This window comes from Cnephaeus nilssonii, assembly GCF_951640355.1.
Source record: "Cnephaeus nilssonii genome assembly, chromosome: 9".
Classification (NCBI taxonomy): domain Eukaryota; kingdom Metazoa; phylum Chordata; class Mammalia; order Chiroptera; family Vespertilionidae; genus Cnephaeus; species Cnephaeus nilssonii.
Genome location: NC_137080.1, coordinates 53,617,449 through 53,631,140, shown reverse-complemented (window position 1 = coordinate 53,631,140; position 13,692 = coordinate 53,617,449). Strand labels below are relative to the sequence as shown.

At 41.1% G+C, this 13,692-nt stretch overlaps 1 protein-coding gene across 2 annotated transcripts in view; it reads left to right on the top strand.

Annotated features, from left to right (window-relative positions):
- The first annotated feature begins 1,428 nt into the window (after nucleotides 1-1,428).
- Nucleotides 1,429-13,692, top strand: part of CFAP206 (cilia and flagella associated protein 206) — a 32,229-nt gene continuing 19,965 nt past the window's right edge. The window contains exons 1-7 of one of the 2 annotated variants that reach the window (XM_079781689.1): nucleotides 1,429-1,677; nucleotides 2,740-2,848; nucleotides 3,691-3,774; nucleotides 6,984-7,074; nucleotides 9,853-10,041; nucleotides 10,488-10,646; nucleotides 11,943-12,151. In XM_079781689.1, coding sequence (XP_079637815.1) covers nucleotides 2,741-2,848; nucleotides 3,691-3,774; nucleotides 6,984-7,074; nucleotides 9,853-10,041; nucleotides 10,488-10,646; nucleotides 11,943-12,151 — 840 coding nt within the window. In that variant the 5' untranslated portion in view covers nucleotides 1,429-1,677; nucleotide 2,740. Of the gene's footprint in view, nucleotides 1,678-2,735; nucleotides 2,849-3,690; nucleotides 3,775-6,983; nucleotides 7,075-9,852; nucleotides 10,042-10,487; nucleotides 10,647-11,942; nucleotides 12,152-13,692 lie in introns of both variants that reach the window. The other variant, XM_079781688.1, reaches the window with a different exon arrangement.

Below are 13,692 nucleotides of genomic sequence, written 5' to 3'. Positions count from 1 at the left end.
CCGCCACTGTGCTTGCCAGCTGTGAGCCCGGCTTGTGGCTGAGTGGCATTCCCCTTGTGGGAGCGCACTGACTACCAGGAGGCAGCTCCTGCATTGAGTGTCTGCCCCCTGGTGGTCAGTGTGCGTCATAGTGACCAGTCGTTCTGCTGTTCGGTCAATTTGCATATTAGCCTTTTGTTATCATACCTAATAAAATGGTAAAATGCTAATTACCATCACTCCGCTATGCCCACGATTGGGCTGGCTGGAGGCGCGGGGGGCGGGACTCAGGGTGGCCGATTGGCTGGCGGTAGGAGCGGGGGGCGGGGACTCGCGAGTTCCCGACCCCCGCTCCTCCCGCCGGCTTAAATGGCCGGCCTGCGGCGCTGCTTAGGCCGGCGCTGCGGAAGATGCTGGTGGTGGAACTCGGGGTGGCCGATTGCGTGGCTGCTGGCACCAGTTTTCCGCCAGCAGCAGTTTTCCTCTGGCCACCCGCCCGATCGGAGCGCCTCCCGATCGGAGTTCCTCTCGAGGTGGCCGATCGTGCTGGCGGGAGGCGCTCTGATCGCCGGGTGGCCAGAGGAAAACTGCTGCTGGCGGATAACTGGTGCTGGCAGCCAGGTGAAGGAAAAGTCTATTGCACGAAACTTCGTGCAACGGGCTCCTAGTATAGGATAAAAGGCTAAGCGACTGTCTGACTGGCCCACAGGTATGACACAAACTGACCACCAGGGGGCAGACGCTCAAAGCAGGAGCTGCGATGACTTGGCAGCAGTGGTTGTTGGGTGACGCACTCTGGAACTAGAGAGGAGAAAGCCTGATTCCAGGGTGCGTCACCCGAGAACTGCCCCTCGCAATCCGGGACCCCTGGGGGATGTCAGAGAGCTGGTTTTGGCCAATCCCCGCAGGCCATGCTGAGGGACCCCACCTGCCAGAGGGACCCTGCTCACTCTGCAGACATCCTTCCAATATGCGTTTTTCTCTTCTGGCACCTTGGACCATTCTCTTATGGACTTCCTTTGACAACAGGACATGAAATTAAACTGCGAACCTTTTTACCCTTGTTTTTTAAAACTAGATACTTTCACATGGACTCATTTCTCAACACTGCAACGCTTTGGTTTTCCCATCGTCTGGGAACAGGCTCCCGCCTCTCCCAGACCCTCCTTTTTTAAAATGCCTACAGGTTCCCACGCTAGCAAGTTGATACCCTTGTTTAAGAAATTTTGTGTTTAACACCCTTAACCCTGAGGTGTAATGAACCTGGCTTTTTCTGACTGGCATCTGGGCATTTGTGAGGTTTTTTTGGTTTCTAAAATTCTTCCCACTCATCCTTCAGGGACAATACTCTCCAGGTTGGATCCGCCCACGCGGTGGCCCCGCCCAGACGATGGCCCCGCCCCTGGTTTCTAGCGTTCGGTCTCCATGGTTACGCGGCCGCTGCGGAGAGCGCCCAGCTGCCCTAGAAGCTCCAGAAAAGAGTCGGATAAACTCGGCTCCTGCTCCCGATTCCGGCCAAGGTCAGCCCACTCGGGGCTCCGTGCCCTTGAGATGCGGCCTGTGAAGAGGCGAGCGTAGGCGGCGGACAGAGCCCCGACCGCCGGCGGGTCCGCGCAGCCTGCGGAGTCTAACTGCAAAGGTCTCTCCCCGCCCGCTGAGCCGCCGCAGGGCGGATACCGCGGTCACTTCCGTCCGCAGGTTAGGATTTTAATTCGTCTTCCTGTCTCTGTCCAGCGCCGCTTGCACCCCAAGGCCCAGCACTCGGGAAAGTTCGTGCTTCAGAGAGTGGGGGGGCAGGTGCGGAGAGGTGACCGGAGCGCAGAGCCGAACCGCGCTCGCGCAGGCGCACACACACAAGCGCACGGGGGCGGCTGGCGCCGAGGACGTGTTACCAGCGATGTTAAGTGCTTACCTTATGCCGTGCGCTATTTTAACCACCAGGAATTATATAGAACTCGGGCCTCGTCGCCATGGGTCCCAGGTAGTCTGGTTGTCCTGGACAAAAGGCCCAGTGCTACCTCTTACCTGACCGCTGAGAATGCGGAGTTCGCTTCACCTACCCGGGCTTGCCTTTGTGCTTTACGTGCTAAGTTCCCCAGGCTCGGTTACTGATGCTCCGGGAAATCCGGGCACCTCGTAACCATTAACATCTACCAACTTCTCCTGGTTTATAGTAAATGGAAGTAATAACCAGGAGTTCATTTTTCTCCCTGGTGCGTAACTCTCATAATATGTTTTGAATTTTGGTGTTTATGTTTTTAATGAAGAGTCTAATCTCCAACTTGGATGTGCAGTGAAGACAATTTAGATGATCTGAGCAAGAATGGCTTTCCAAGTGTCTTATAATTATGAAAGGTCATTTGGTGAATGTGGTGGAATAAGCTGTACTCTGCCACCTACACAGGTTGGGGTGGGGTTTCCCGTTAATTCTAACCCCCCGCCCCATACTGTTTAGCCTTTTTAAAAATTTAAAAATGTGATATAAATTTATGATATAAATTTATTTTGGTGACCACCATTATTTAAATAAAAAGGAAATGTTTCAGTTGTTTGAAGTCCCAGTTTCTCTGTCATCAGCCAAGTTCTTCATTTTTATAAATATAAAACAAATTAATGCAAAACAGGAGAGGCCTACATGCTAATAAATACTTATAAGTTGATAAATAATATGACTCTACAGATGAAACACAAAGAGAAATCTAAACAAGAAACAATATATAAATACAAATTTAAAAAATAATTTTTGTTTTACTTAGCCAGAATGCCTCCCACTCAGGCAGAAAGTGTTATAAAGAATATCATTCGAGAAATAGGACAAGAATGTGCATCCCATGGAGAGGTGGCCTCTGAAACTCTGGTTGCTTTTATGGTAAGAATGAATATTTCTGTTAATTACTGCTTTATTTTTAAAATGTTTTTAAGTGGTGCCTATTTTCCTCTTAAACTTCTGTGAAACTTTCCTAAATGTTATTCAGTTGAAAACATATTGAGATCATCGGACAAGTTAGCAAAACATACTTTTTTAAAAAGTCTATAAAGCATGTCAGTTCTAGAATTATAGAGACTGATTTAGAAGATCTTGATGAGTTTTAGAAACATCAATAGTGTACTGTGTCAGAGTTTTTATTTTTTTAATATATGTTTTATTGATTTCAGAGAGGAAGGGAGAAGGAGAGAGAGATTGAAACATCAATGATGAGAATCATTGATTACTGCCTCCTGCACACCCCACACTGGGGATCGATCCTGCAACCTGGGCTTGTGTCCTGACTGGGAATCGAACCGTGACCTCTTGGTTCATACGTCGATGCTCAACCATTGAGCCACACCAGCTGGGCTCAAAGAGTTTTTATAACATGTTTTTGTTCATTTGTAAACATTACTTGTTGCCTTGGTTTCTCTGTTAGCTTTTGGTTTAACAATACACAATAAAAACACAGTAAAATATTCAAATAGTTTCCCAATCTAACATCTAGCCATTGCTTTTAGCCTATTTCTCCATATAATTTTTCTAACACCATTTTCAGATTTGATGTTTAGTACTTCCTTTCTTCAACCTCTAATGAAGGTGCTGATGAGTTGGGTAATAAGAAAGTCAGCTGAATCATCAACCCCTGAGTCATCAAGAGGCAGTTGCTTAAAAAATGGAAACATATTAATTTTATAATAATATGAAATGAAATTATTTAATGGGCTCTCTCCTACTCTCAGGTGAAAGCTGTTGTCCTGGATCCCAGTAATGGCTTTAACATGGATAGACCCCTCCTGAAAAGTGACGTGGAGAAACTTGTTAAGGTGATTCAACAATTCTCAAACTTTGAAATACTTATTTGCAATTATAAATACGGTATGAGTGTTAGCCATTATTGACTTCAGCTCCATGAAACAAAAACCCACCAAATGATGGTGTGAACAAATAAGAGACTTGTTTTTTCTCATAAAACAGAGTCCAGAGGTGCATAGGCTGTTATTCCTGGCTTCCTGGTCACCATCACGCATATGGATTCCATCCCAGGGTCACAAGATAGCTATTCCACCTTAAGGCAGGTATAAGGGGGAAGGACAAAGAGCAAAATGCGTGTGCCAATCGGTCTCTCACTTTCTATTAGGAAAATAATAGCTTTCCCAGGATCCCTCCCATGCTGCTTGACCAGAATACTGCAAGTCAGCCTGAAATGTTGATTTTCTTTTTCTTTTTCAGTTGAACAAGTCTTTGCCCCAATCCAAATTGGGGCTTTGTTAGTAAAAAAAAAAAAAAAAAAAAAAAAAAGAGGTATGGATACTGGCTGGTAGAATGTCTGCCACAGAATTTTAGAGACATCTTGTTATTAATCTAATGTTATATTCAGAACATTATTAAATGACTTGTCATATACTGTAAAATTATATAGTACTAAATTAAAATTCATATAACTATATTTTATTTATTTCATTTTTTCCATCACCATTTATCCCCCCTGTACCCTCCTCTACCATCACTTACTGTCCTTCCCACTCCCAATCACCACATTGTGGTCCATGTTCATGAGCTCTCATGTAATTATTTTTGATAATTCTCACCCAAGGATATTTTTCCATTGATTTTTAGAGAGAGTGGAAGGGAAGGATAGAGAACAGAGACAAGCATCAATGTGAGAGAGAATCAATTGGTTGCCTCATGCATGCGCCCTGACCAGGGCCAGGGATCAAGCTTGGAACTGTCGAATGTGTCCTTGATCAGAATCGAGCCCTTGACTGGAATCAAACCCGGGACCCTTTAGTCCACAGGCCAACATTCTATGCATTGAGCTAAACCGGCTAGGGCTATCATATAACTATTGATTCAGTGTAATTTGTGTTTTTCAGTTCTAAAGGAAAAAAACTGAAGCCAAAGTAAAGTAACTCATAATTAGAAATCAAGTAGATGTACCTGAAAACCATTTTTGAAAATAATTTTTATTGATTTCAGAGAGGAAGGGAGAGGGAGAGAGAGAAAAAAACACCAAGGATGAGAGGGAATCATTGATCAGTTTCCTCCTGTGCACCCCACACTGGGGATCAAGCATGTACCACGACCAGGAATCGAACCGTGAACTCCTGGTTCATAGGCCAACGCTCAACCAGTAAGCTATGCCGGCTGGACTGAAAACCATTTTTAAGAACTAAAGAACATCGTTAATTTTTTTCATATGTTTTAAGTTTGACTCATTGGATTTAAGTGCTTAAATATTTATTTTCTAAATATTCTTAAATGTATTTCCTAAAAATTCAACATTTAAAAAATATATTCTGGGTGTAATGATTTTAATTCCCTTCTTTACACAGAAGACTTGAAGCCAGCTTTCACCAACTTATATATGGATATTTTCTGGGTTAAAACAAACGGCAGAGAAAATTTTCACCATCCCCCTCTTCTCTCACAGCCAGCAGTTCACGCAGTGCAGCACAGGTCCATGTGCAGATGCTAAGGGTCAGGAAGAGCCTGGGGAACCTGAACTGGGGGGATGTTGTTAGGGTGATTGTGCAGGAAGTACAGACTCCCTGGTTCTGCAGGGCAGCCTGGAGCGGGTCTCTCGGTGCTGATTTTAAACGTGGTATGGAACCCGTTCGTAGCAATAGGGGCAATGACAGACGGTCAATGAGAAATTCTATTGGAAAGCCGTGGAGGAGAATCAAGGAGGGGCAGACATATTTTTCTTCTTTTCTTAGTTCAAGAAGAGTTTTTCTTTTTTCCTCTGATTCAACTAAATTGGAGAGAATCAAGCTCAGTGTACTTTTAGTGTGACAGGTATATGTATATCACAATTAAAATGACAAAGTTTTATTTTTTCTCAATTAAAAATTACTTGGATAATATTAAATTGTAATTGAAAAATTTAAGATAAAAAAATGTTGCAAAAACAAATCACCTGGATGAGGTAGATTTCGTAAATTCTGTGTTTAGAACATTCCTTCTCCACTTGGAGGGACCCAGGTGCACAGGTTCCATAAAGACTGCCCTGTCCTCTTGCATTCTTCCCTTCTTCCTCCCAGGAAGGCAGGGCTGATGCTGGGGAGGTGGGGGCAGGCGATTCTACAGATGTGCCAGCCAGCTGCAGATTAAGCCTAAAGAGTGAAAGAGTGAGAAAGGAAAGTTGGGGGGCGGGCGGTGGAGAGGGGAGGGGAGGGGAGGGGAAGACAGGAGGCAAAAGTTCAGGTTGATCATGTAATCTAAAGGGGCAAAGCAGGGAAGGGTGGGGGGGGGGGGGGCGGGAAATAGGAGAAAACAGACCAGAGGAAGACATTTTGAAATAAAAGGCAGAGCCAGATGAATTTTGTGAGCAGAGGAGGGTAGCTGCAGCAGCTTTTTATAAAATGTATATGACCTCCAGCATCAGCAAGGGAGTGTTGTTTAAAGGCTCAATTAAGTAGGGATGAGGAGTTTGAGAAAAGCTCTGGACACGACTCATGAGCTTCATGGACCATTTACCCACATTCACACTGTATAGACCAGGCGTCCTCAAACTAAGGCCCGCGGGCCACATGCAGGTGTTTTTGCCGTTTTGTTTTTTTACTTCAAAATAACATGTGCAGTGTGCATAGGAATTTGTTCATAGTTTTTTTTTAAACTATAGTCCAGCCCTCCAACGGTCTGAGGGACAGTGAACTGGCCCCCTGTTTAAAAAGTTTGAGGACCCCTGGTATAGACTAACCAAAATGTCAAGTTTCTTGTCTTCAACTAGACTATTAACCCTGGATATGGTGATACTGGTTAACTTAGGGGAAATAACTTATTACTTAATAAATATTCTTGGTTCGGTGAATAATAAAGTATGAAGTCCTCAAAAAGAAAGAATAGTAAGAGGAGTTATTGGTAGATAAGTATCAAAAACTATTACTTTGATATTTCCTTTATTTTTACACTTAATCTTAGCCAAAAAGCTCAGAAACTATGTTTTCCTTATTTTTTAAAAATAGGTTTAGAAAATACTTTGGATCACTTTAGAAACTATAACTAGAAGCATTCATGGAGTATTCTTTTCTAGGTTTGCGTGAATCGGCTACTGGACAATAAAAATCCATCCCTGGACACCATTAAGATGCAAGTCTACTTTGATATGAATTATACAAGTCGAGGTAAACATATCTATTTTGATATTCTTTTTAGAAAGTTTCGTATTGTATTTAAGGTAATAAGGGCTTTATTTGGTTGACAATGAACAATTTAATTTTTTGGCCTATCTTGAAATTTGTGCCAATTTTGAAGAATCCTATATAATAAAAGGCTAATATGCAAATAGGCTGAACAGCAGAATGACTGGTTGCTATGACACACACTGACCACCAGGGGACAGACGCTCGGCACAAGCTGCCCCTGGTGGCCAGTGTACTCCCAGAGGGGGATTGCCGCTCAGCCAAAATCCAGGCTCACAGCTGGCGAGCACAGCTGCGGTTGCGGGGGCCTCTCCCACCTCTGCCAGCAGAGCTAAGGACACCTCTGGGGATGTCTACCTGCTGGCTTAGGCCTACTCCCCACATCCTGGACTGAGAGAGGGCGCAGGGTGGGCTGAGCCCGCCCGCCCCCCCTCTGCAGTGCACGAGTGTCGTGCACCAGGCCTCTAGTAGTATAATAATGTTGGAAATGCTAAAGGAGAAAAACGCCAATGGCCTGAGTGTTAAAAGTAAATTCTATCCTTAACTGTTTTGGCTCAGTGGATAGAGCGTCGGCCTGCAGACTGAAAGGTCCCAGGGTCCCAGGGTCCTAGGTTCGATTCTGGTCAAGGGCATGTACCTTGGTTGCGGGCACATCTCCAGTACGGGGTGTGTAGGAGGCAGCTGATCGATGTTTCTCTCCCATCAATGTTTCTAACTCTCTATCCCTCTCCCTTCCTCTCTGTAAAAAAAATCAATAAAATATATATATTTTTAAAAAGTAAATTCTAATTATTATATCCATAATAATTGTGTTTCCAAATCTATTGTGGAGAGAGAGAGAGAGAGAGAGAGAGAGAGAGAGAGAGAGAGAGAGAGAGAAACATCGATTTGTTGCTACACTTATTTATACATTCATTGGTTGATTCTTGTATGTACCCTAACCAGGTATCCTGCAACTTTGGCACATCGGGACAGCACTCTAACCAACTGAGCTACTGGGCCAGGGCAAATCTATTGTGTTTTAACTGTTATACCTCTGATACATAATAATTAGAAATTAAAACAACCAGTCCATTAAAGTTAAAAGTTTTTAATTTTTTGATTTTTTGTGTTCCTGGTTTATATTATCTCATAGTGCTTACCTAAATTATGTACCTAACACAAAAATGAAATGAATGATGGTAAATTTAAGTTTAGGACATATTTTCTTATGTAAATAGTTTAATGCTATATCAAAAAAAAACTGGAAATGGGATAAAGGAAAATAAATTCCCCTATAGTCTATACTGCCTCTGCTCCACTGTAATGCAATCATTATTAACCATTTGTTAATTTGCATTGTCTTTTTTTCCTTTTATGTATTGACTTTCATTTATGCTTCATATGTAAAATCATATATCTTGCTTTTTTGCTTAATAATAATGAAAATTGTAAGCAATTGATGCCATCATTTTGATTTTTTAATTGCAAAAAGCTCTGTTGTTTTTATAAAAAGATTATAGGTATGAACTGTGCATAGTTAATATAGTAATTATTATAAAATGAAGTGTTTTTGTTGAGTTTGTTGCAAGAATTGTGCTGCTGGTAAATTGTGGCTACTGCTACAATTAAGCGTAGACTCTTCATATCACAGGAAGAAGGGAGAGGGATACTGTTTTTGAAGCAACATTATATTATCAGTAGTGCTAGTTGTCAAAGGAAATTTATCTAGAACTGAAATATAAATACACACAATTGAACATAAATATTTACACGACACCTATGTGTATACTGTATGTGCTTACATAAAGCATACGAGTATAGTACAGATATTTATACTATATGTTTATTATCTATATACTCGAGGCCCGGTACATGAAATTCGTGCACGGAGGGGTGTGTCCCTCAACCCAGCCTGCACCCTCTCCAATCCGGGACCCCTCAGGGGATATCTGACTGCCTCTCGCAATCTGGGACCACTGGCTCTTAACTGCTCACCTGCCTGCCTGCCTGATAGCCCCTTAACTGCCTCTGCCTGCCAGCCTGATCGCCCCTAACTGCCTCCCCTGCCGGCCTGGTCACCCCTAACTGCCCTCTCCTGCAAGCCTGGTTGCCCCTAACCACCTCTGCCTCAGCCCCCACTACCGTGGCTTTGTCCAGAAGAACATCCGGATGGATGTCCAGAAGATGTGGGTCTAATTAGCATATTACCCTTTTATTAGTATAGATTATACAACATAAGCTTTAAGGTAGAATTGCATGAGTAGAAATGAGACATTTCATTAAAAAATGTATAGTGGTTTGATATGATTCAAATCCACTTGTTTATGACAAAAATCAAGTCTTTAAGAATAGGATTGCCCTAGCTGGTTTGGCTCAGTGGCTAGAGCTTCGGCCTGAGGACTGAAGGGTCCCAGATTCATATAGTACAAATATTTATACTAGATGTTTATTATGTATATATTATAAATTGTCTTATATAGTTTCTGCTTAATTGGAAGGTCTTAGCCCTCTGATATTACTGTTTGGATTTTCCATTTAAAGTCTTATATGTTTTGACAAGTATGCTATTTAAATTGCTGTGTTAAATCTTTCCCACTAGATTTTTTTCCTTGAGGTTAATTGCTGGCCTCTGTTTATTACGACATCTGATGAAAATTGTTGTTTTCATGCAGTAGAATTGCTATACCCAAGCCGTTTTCTTTTTCTGGGTCCTGCTTTCTCATGTGAGAAGAATTCTAAGTATCAAATATATGAAACATTATCTTTTGCCACTTCTAGAGGAGTTTATTGAAGAACATCACCGGATCGTGGAGTCTAAATTAGGCCTCATTAGCAGAGAAATTACAGATAACAGAGCATGTTCCCGAGAAGAATTGGAAAGCCTCTACCGAAAGATCGTCAGCTATGTGTTACTGCGCTCTGGGGTGGGATCCCCTACAGATCTCAAGATTGTCAGAGAGGCAACAGGTAAAAAAAAACAATAGCACAATTTCCATTCTATAAGTGAAAGTATTTGAATGCTGTATCTTATAAAATGGGTTCAGTTACAAGTGTTGAAGATTCCCTTTTACCTGAAAACAAAATTAGCACAAGTAAGAGGTTAAAACTTACCCAGACTCCTTTTACACTGCAGCTCTCATGAGAAAGCTTGTTTTAATGCCCATTGCCAAAAATTACTGATGATGCTTACTTACTAAAAACAGACATGAGGCATTGCCAGAAGTTCACTAGCTCAGCTTTCATATGTGATAAATTTTGCTATGTTTTCTGAAATCAGTATCAGAGATTTTAAAAATCATGTAAGCAATTCTACAAAGACAGGCCCTTTAACTTTTCTGCTGAAAGGAACTAGTGATTTAAGTTCTGATGTTTTTATTGTATCACCTTGTTGTCCTTTTTGTGGTTTGTTTTAGCTGCCCTGCAGAGTGTTTTTCCTCAGGCCGAACTTGGGACATTTCTAAGTCTCTCTAAGAAGGAAAAAGAACGCCAGCTGAAAGAACTCGCCATGATTGTTACTGGAATCCGTTTATTTAACCGAGAGACTGGAAAGGGAGGAGAAGGCATTGAATACTGTAGGTATATTGTTAGGTGAATTCTATGGGTCATGCAGGTTTAAAATTTAACTTGCATAATGAGGAAAATAATTCCCAACACACCACTACTGTTCTTAGATTTAAGGTTTGATTGTACCTTAGTTACAACTACAGTTCATAATGTGTAGTGATTTTTAATTTTGCTGGGGCAAGACTTTAAGTTTTATGTGTCATGATGCTAGTCTAGAAGAGGGGATCGGTGAAAGGAATGAGAAGGCCTGCCTGGAAACCATTCATCGGGCTTTGTGTCCTTTACTCCCAGTCAAGTAACCAAAAGGGAGTAAAACTCAATGATTTAAAAAATAGAAATCACCCTGAAAGTGAAGCAGTTGCTGATGCAGTTAATGGAATGAAAAGGTCCAAGAGAAGATAACTTCAAATCTGTAAATTCAAGAGCATTTACTGTGCTGTAATATACTAACTGCATATATGGTGTATAAGTCTGAAAGGACTCATGAAATATTTGATCAAGGATCTACCAGTGGAAATAACTTCTTTAGGAGTTTGGTGCACATATAGACCCTCTGATAAGGGGTTAGTATTTTTTACCAGATCACTGATCTAGTACAATGGGATAAATTTTTGCATTTTAAAAACTCTTCTAAAAAATCAGGCTCCCATTCTTCATAAAGTTCTCTATTTTGCTAGACTATTCTGTTATTTTTAAGTATTGTAATGAGTTTCTTAAGTTGTATGCTTTTCCATCTTCTTTACAAACAGAGAAGAAGATATACAGAAGGAAAGATAGAGTGACTTTTCTGGAGGCACATGGTCAATTGTACACAATACCATAGCCTACCAGTTTTTTAGGCTCTTCGGTATTTCAGTGGCAAAAACTGATCTGCTCTACCTTTTGGTTATTATTCTGACAGTATGTTTTGTTTGGACAGGGATTTTTTTGGATTCTTCTTTTTCATGGTTTGGGACCCATTGAAGTATATGCCTCAGCATTATTAATTTGGTTGACATAAAACTAACTCAACTTAATGCTCAAAATATGACCACTTTCAAGACATTTTAGATTAAAAAAAATGTTTTTATTGACTTTAGAGAGAGAGGAAGGGAGAGTGACAGAGAGAGAAACATCGATGAGAGAGAAATCAGGTGCCTCCTGCATATCTCCCCCACTGGGGATTGAGCCCATAACCCGGGCATGTGCCCTGACCAGGAATCGAACTGGCTACCTCTCAATGCATGGAACAACACTCAACCAACTGAGCCACACTGTCCAGGGCTTAAATTTCTTAATGTCTCTCTCAATACCTTTAAAAACAGTGCCGGCTATTCTACAGGAAGCAATCCCAGCCACCACTCAACATATTGACTCCCAACTACAGATTGCTCAAGAACAGGCATACCGCTATACGGCCATCCTTGAGAAAGTGACAAAGAACCCGCTCATGGCTGCAGACATGCAGCCATATATGTTAAAAGAAGCACTCTATAATGTGCGACAGTATGAGATCTTCCTTCAGACCATTTTGGTGAGTTAATGTCATAAGACCTGGCCTTTTCCATAGACTTCAACCTCTTTAGATATCGAGCTGAAACAAAAGGTAGAACCAGGTCATTGATAAAGAAGGCAACCTTAATAACTGCTCAGTTTATTAGTTTTTTAATTAATTTATTTTTTGTTAATCCTCACCCACGGATATTTTTCCATTGATTTTTAGAGAGTGAGAGGGAGATCTGAGACAGAGAGAAACATCGATGTGAGAGAAACACATTGATTGGTTGCCTCCCACACACCCGACCAGGGTACATGCCCTTGACAGGAATTGAACCTGGGGCCCTACAGTCCATGGGCCGATGCTCTACCCACTGAGCCAAACCAGCTGGGGCTTACATTTAAGGTTTTAACCCATTTTGAGTTTATTCTTGTATATTGTGTAAGAAGGTGATCTTGTTTCTTTGCATGTATCTGTTTAATTTTACCAACACCATTTATTGAATCGACTGCCTTTACCCTATTGTATGTTCTTGTTTCCTTTGTCATGTATTAATTGACCATATAGGTATGGGTTTATTTCTGGGCTTTTTATTCTGTTCCATTGTTGTATATGTCTGTTTTTATTCCAGCACCATGCTGTTTTAATACTATGGCCTTGTAAAATAGTTTGATATCAGGTAGCATGATACCTCCAACTTTATTCTTTTTTCTCTAGACTGCTGTGACTATTCAGGGGTCTTTTGTTGTTTCATATAAATTTTTGGGTTATTCTAGTTCTGTGACAAATGCCACTGGTATTTTAATAGGAATTGTATTGCAGTCTATAGATTGCTTTGGGTGGTATGGACATTTTAATGATATTCTTTCTATCTCTCAGGATGGCATAGGCTTCCATTTATTAGTATCTTCTTCAGTTTCTTTCTTTAGTGTCTTGTAATTTTTTGAGTACAGGTCTTTTACCTCCTTGGTAAAATTTATTCCTAGATATATTTTTTTATGCAGTTGTAAATTGGGTTGTTTTCTTAGTTTCCCTTTCTGATAATTCATTATTGGTGCATAAATATACAACTGATTTCTGAATATTAATTTTGTATCCAGCTACTTTACTGAATTCATGTATCAGTTCTAGTAGTTTCTTAATGGAATCTCTAGGATTCTCTATATATGGTACCATGTCATGTGCAAATAATGACAGTTTCACTTCTTTCTTTCCAATTTGGATGTCTTCTATTTATTTATTTTTCATGTCTGATTGCTGTGGCTAGGACTTCCGGTACTGTGTTGAATAAAAGTGGGGAAAGCGGACATCCTCGTCTTGTCCTGATCTCCAGGGGAACACTGAGTTTTTCCCCACTAAGTATCATGTTGGCTGTGAGTTTGACATATAGCCTTTATTATGTTGAGATATAGTCCCTCTATTCGACTGTGCTGAGAGATTTTTACCATAAGTTGGTCCTAGATTTTGTCTAATGCTTTTTCTGCACCTATTGATATAATCATATGATTTTTATCTTTCATTTTGTTTATGTGATGTATCACACTTATTGATTTGCAGACATTGTACCAACCTTGAAT